This window comes from Pseudorasbora parva, chromosome 22 (genome assembly GCF_024679245.1).
Source record: "Pseudorasbora parva isolate DD20220531a chromosome 22, ASM2467924v1, whole genome shotgun sequence".
NCBI lineage: Eukaryota > Metazoa > Chordata > Actinopteri > Cypriniformes > Gobionidae > Pseudorasbora > Pseudorasbora parva.
The window spans coordinates 16,862,457-16,868,478 of NC_090193.1; the positions used below are offsets into that span (position 1 = coordinate 16,862,457).

A 6,022-nucleotide genomic window follows, 5' to 3' on the forward strand; every position below is an offset into this window, starting at 1 on the left:
GCTGCAATATCTGACTTTTATTCATCATTTGTTTTGTTTAAGAGGAAGTCTGGCAAACAGTCCAATACAATAGAATACAAAGATGATTTTATGGGGAAAAAGGCATGAAGATGCTGGAGAAAATTCTTTGGCATTAGAAATTAAACTGATGAATGGCAAATGCCTGATATGCCTGAATCAATTAAGTGTTCACAGAAACAAATAATTACAGTGGGTCTGGTCAGAAATTCACTAATACTGGTAATACTTGTGCCTTAGTTAAGACAATCGTTGAATTTAAGCCAAAACAATTCTGAATGTCTAGTTTACATTATCTGTGTTGCCCCTTTGAAGCTGAATAAGAATGCTTGGTCTGTAGCACTTGAGCAAGTCTTGTACATCTGAATTCTACTGGATCTACAGAGAGTTGCAAAAAATACTGGCAAACTGTGAGCTGGAGTGTTTTAAGGCAGCTGAAGGTGAGAGGTAATGTTTTAATACAGAGAAGACGTCATGGGAAAAGTGGGGATGCTGACGCTAATCTTTGCTACACATGTACTGATCCAAACCTGAATCCAAACACTATGGGACATTTTCATAACTACTAACATGATTTTTTGATGCCCTCGATTCCCTCAGATGTTTGGCAGTAGAAATGCAAGCATCAATACCTTAATGTTAATGCAGGAAGTCCTGATTCTTTTAAACCCTATTTTGCCTGCAAGCTAACTTAAAATACAGATGTAGAGAAAATGCCCACAGAAAAAGAAAGGAATATGTGTGTTAGTGTTTTGGTAGGTTTGTTAGTCCTCAACATTTATGTCAGTCCAATCTCCTCCAGAACACTACGTGGTGTCTCGGCTTCCTGTTACAGAGATTAAAAAACAGGAAATTATTTTGTATGCTAAAAAAAAAAAAAAATTAGATGTGTGCAATGTGTGCATTTCTCACCTCCTGCAACATGTCAGCCTGCTCTATGGCCTTCAGAACATTCTTCTTCGACGTCTCCTGGGCTTCACCACCCAGGATAAACTCATCCAGTATGTAATAGGCTTTCTCAAAGTTGAAGATAATGTCCAGTTCACACACCTAGTTTTCAAACACACAATGAGTGATTGCAAGAGTTAAACTGTTCAAATATAGCAACAGATCTGATCATTGGTTTAAAGTAATAGTTAGATTAAACTTCTGACTTTATTTACTTAAAACTGTTCAAAACCTCTTCTTTTCTTTGCTCGGCTGCACTTTTTCATACAATGAAAGCTGAATGGTCCTGTTTTCCCCCACACAATGCTATCATATGGTGTTAGAAAGTTTGAAATAAAGCAATATTTAATGGTGATCTTTTGCACTTTTTAGAGTCGTATAGTCACACAGCTTCGGAAAGACACGAGGGGCAAGTAAATGATTACGAGTTGTCATTCTTTGGGTGAATTGTCACTTTATAGTCATGAAACATTGTAAACCCAAATAAGTTGGCAACACAAACAATTTGTTTCAAATTGTTTAAGAAATTTAAAGATTAAGTAAGCATAATCATACATTTTAATATCTCTCAACTTGGAATATTTAAGTAAACTAATTCATATATCCTCCTGGGGCCCAGTAATAGACTTTTGTCCACTGTAGTGGACATTATATTTTAGTGAGTTTCTGTGACATCACACACGTCACAGTGTTGAGTCAGGATGTCCTTTATAGAGCACATTCAGGGCTTTGCACAGATACCAAATGTTTGGAGGTTTCACCAGGACAACAACAACTTCTTGTTTTTTAAAAATGGCTGACATTAATGTATAGCTTATGGAAATATGATAATATTTTGTAATTATAATTTAAATCTGATTAATTTTCTAATTGTTTGTTATAAATCAACATCTCAGGAAAATGCTATGGGGTTTCTAATCAAAATATGACTTTTTTTTTTACAAAACAGGGCATTGATTTAATAAATGTCCACTGTAGAGGACACCAGGACATTATGTTTATCAGGCATTTTGGAGACACAAACAGTAAATAGGGAAATAAATTACATAACAATATTCCTATGAAATATTACATATTATTATGCAAATGTTGCCAATTATTACTCCCCTTATTACACATATTTTTTTCATTACATGTTGCACCAAAAACACAATAATATGCAAATTAGATGCAATATACCAATACATTGTATTGAATGGGAAAATCCAAGTATGGCCATTTTACCCACATATTGCATAAAGTAAGATGGTATATCAAAGCATTCAGTTATATCTTTTATAACATAGCTCAGAATCATCTTTAAAAAAAAAGTTTGTTTTAAAAAAATCCTGAAACTTAAAAATGTATTCGTGAATTAAAAATAAATTCCATTGTTTTTGCCTATACATGCAATTTCATTTCATTACATTTTTTTAACAACCAAGTCCTGGTTTCAACTACAGAGGACATATCATAACATATGAATACAATATAATTTTCCAAAAAAATTATGTGTTCATTTGTTTCTTATGCTAAACAATCTAATGACTTTTTTCAACTTTTTTTTCTGGGTCCCAAGAATATATTTAACTTACAAAAATCATGTAGGCTAATCTCAAATTTTTTTGTACTGGAAACTTGACTAGCTTTAATTAGCTAATTCCATAAATGCTACCTTGCTAATTGGTTATCTTTCTAAACTAGCATAACAAAATATTAAACACTATACTAAATCTCCCACGTAACTTTAATCTTGCACACACAAAAAAAAAAAACATTGTGTGACCCTGTACCACAAAACCAGTCATAAATCACATGGCCAACAATACATCGTATGGGTCAAAATTATCAATTCTTCTTTTATGCCAAAACTCATTAGGATATTAAGTAAAGATCATGTTCCATGATGATATTTAGTAAATTTCTTATATATATACAACTATTTAAAAAAAATCTGCAATCTGAGGGTGCAAAGTATTGAGAAAATCACCTTTAAATATGGACACATTTAAAGGTGATTTTCTCAATACTTTGCACCCTCAGATTGCAGATTTTCAAATAGTTGTATCTCGGCAAAATATTGTCCTATCCTAACAAATCATATATCAATGGAAATCTTTCAGCTTCATATGTTGCAAATGTTTTTTGTTATAAATTCCAAAAATGTACCCGTATGACTGGTTTTGTGGTACAGGGTCACATATAACACTTTATCTAGGGCATTTACTGTCCCTTTGGGTGTCATGCCAAAGCATGCTGGGAAATAGAAACCCCAGCCCAGTTTAGGTTAAATTTAAGTTAGTCTAAATTAAAATAAACAATTTCATAAAACACATTTACTTAAAATGTGTCAGTTATGGTGAAATAATATGAAAACTCATAAATGTAAATGTTTTAACTCATTTGTTTAGGGTCAGCTCAGTTATTTTGAGCGTTAGGGGTATAATCTTTGTCACTATTGTGAGTGAAGAAATATGTCATGAAGAAAACAGATAATAGTTAACACATTTGATTAAAGATTACAAGTTAAAATTAAAAAACATAAATGACATCAATCTTAACTCACGCTGCCAAAATATTTGTCCAGCAGTTCCACGTATCTGTGGATGATCTCCAGGGTTATCAGCTCGTTTTCTTGGTCTTCCACAGCACAGCAAAAGTACAGGCTGGCATATCTGAAATGGAAGATAAGCTCATCTCAATAAAAAGAAAGTGAAACACTTTTCTCTGTTCCTCTGTGCAAAGTTGCACAGTCTTACAACATATCAAAAACAGGATATTTTTGTTCTTTTTATTGGATGCTCTTTTTGGGGGCTTTTTGGGCTCCCATTCACTGCCATTATAAAGTTTGGATTAACTAGGATATTTTATTATTATTATTATTATTATTTTAACTCTGTATTAATCTGGAAAGACAAGTCACATACACCAAGAATAGACACAATTTTGGGTGAACTCTCTCTCTTTAATAATGACTTTATAATGACTAAAAAATCCCTATTAAAAATACACTTCTGAAAATAAATTCAACATATTTCAAAATCACATTCTTGTTATTTTAATTGCTGAAAGTGGGATGGACCATACTCACCCTTTCATGGGGGAGATACAGACATTTTCACTACTTTTTTTGCTACTTTTCTTGCTAGGTTAATTTTATGTCAGATAATAGTTTATTAAATATGCATCGTAACACAAAAAACATATGGTATCTGTGCCTTTAATAGTTTAAATAAATAAATTAAAGTAAGGGAACACCCAAGTCTACCATATATCATGGAAAGTGCCACATACAATGGAGCTGTAGTTCCGTGCTTATCATTCAGTGTCGTTTTCTAACCTTTTATAGACTATTTTCAGATCCCTCCATTCCAGGAAACTGCACATTTTGGGTTTGCGTGCTAGCACCATCTGAATGACCTCACGAGAGATCTTCTTCTTCTGTGTGTCAGACAGCGGCACGTACCATTTCTGAAGCCGCAGCTTCCCCTGCCTGCTAAAGAGCAGCATAAACTGCATCTGAAAAGAGGGAGAAACCAAAAGAGTCTCAAACCTAGACATCGTGTTTGCATCTGCATCATCATATGTACCTAGTCAAGCCATTCAGTAACTCCAAGCCTTTCCGCAAGGAAACGTTCGTCATGGCGGATTTTTTAAAAGTCAGTTCATATTTAAAATGACCAAACCGAGGCGTTGTCGTGTTTCGTGAGTTACTTCTGTTTGTAGCAACAAAAGAGGAAGGATCGCGTTAGCAAGAAGGCTACGGCCGTGTAAATGTTGCATTTATAAAGTATCCACACTATTCAACCGCAATTATTTGCACTAGCAAGTCCAAATGACCAAATAAAGTCCACCGATGCAAGATAAATAGTTTTGCTTTTTACCTTAAAGTTTATATTACACTCGATTCCGTGAGCATGGGCTTTGTGGCTGATGGCAGTAAACGCAGATGTGAGGAGTCCCGTTACATGGACGATGCATCGCCCTTTCGCTAGATCATTGGAATCGTGTGCTCCCATTGGCTCCGCGACTAACCGATGACACTCTGTATTGGTCCTGACGTGAACAGGATGGGTGAAGCTCGGATTGAGACGGAGGTTTTTGTTATGCAGTAAAATATGCAGTAAAATCTATCATTTAAATCGTGACTCTGTCATAGATTTTTTTAAACATTATAATATCCTATCTGAAATTCATCGTGCGATGATTTTTTTATGAGAAAGATTAGACTGTTTAACCCCAAGGTCCTTCGGGACAAATGCGGGCAAAATCGTTTTTGTTTGTTTGATTCCTTAATCTGAGCGGTACAAGACTTGGCTACTTTTACTACATTTCCACGTTTCATTCCTAAAGCCGCCACACACACACACACACACACACACACACACACACACACACACACACACACACACACACACACACACACACACACACACACACATTAACAAAAACAAACAAACGGACTCGATTCAACAGTTAAGTTGAAAAAAACTTCCTTCACTTGTCCTTCGTGGACAAAAGTGGGCAACCATAAATGAGAATGGGAAATATAATACAGAGCATTTTTTATTTGTCCAGTAAAAATGAATAAATCCAACATAATGCAGAGCATGGGCATAGGCCAAATGCCACTGAATGAGCCAATAACATCATGCAGAGCTTTTTTCTTCTTTTTTTGTCAAATAAAAAAGTAACACACATACATAAAGAATTTAATGAACCAATAACTTAGCAATAAAAATAGGCCTATATATTATTTTGAAATGTGCAAAATAATCCTGTGCGCAAAAAACTTCAAACTCAACGTCCTATATTTTTGATTTGTTGATGCTTCCAAACAAAACATGTTGTACATTGTTTATTCTTATCTGTTCATTACCATTTACTTCTATTTAGCTATTTTTAGGTTTATTGTTTATTCTTACCTGTTTGGTATACTGTTAAGTGGCTACTACTACTTTTTGGAGTAGCCTAATTGAAATTCTATATATTTTTATAAATACATTATTAGCCTTTGTCTTATAGCATGGTCATATTTGTCTGTAAGCATTTTTTGGCATCTTTGTATAGTCTCACC

General features: G+C 34.3%; 1 protein-coding gene across 1 annotated transcript; it reads right to left on the reverse strand.

Moving 5' to 3' along the window:
- Nucleotides 1-2: 2 nt before the first annotated feature.
- ap1s2 (adaptor related protein complex 1 subunit sigma 2) lies at nt 3-4,968 on the reverse strand. The gene is made up of 5 exons (XM_067431275.1): nt 4,830-4,968; nt 4,286-4,464; nt 3,512-3,620; nt 931-1,068; nt 3-844 (listed from the first exon to the last, which is right to left on the reverse strand). The coding sequence occupies exons 1-5, from the start codon at nt 4,962-4,964 to the stop codon at nt 797-799; spliced, it is 609 nt and encodes a 202-aa protein (XP_067287376.1). The 5' UTR covers nt 4,965-4,968; the 3' UTR covers nt 3-796.
- Between the last annotated feature and the right edge of the window lie 1,054 nt (nt 4,969-6,022).

Bases quoted from the DNA above. Each gene is read 5' to 3' on its own strand.
- ap1s2 (XM_067431275.1), bottom strand. From the start codon at position 4,964: ATGGGAGCACACGATTCCAATGATCTAGCGAAAGGGCGATGCATCGTC. The intron at 3,621-4,285 runs GTTAGAAAACGA...CTTCCATTTCAG, and splicing joins CTGAAAATAGTCTATAAAAG to ATATGCCAGCCTGTACTTTT. The intron at 1,069-3,511 runs GTGAGTTAAGAT...TTTGAAAACTAG, and splicing joins TGGACAAATATTTTGGCAGC to GTGTGTGAACTGGACATTAT.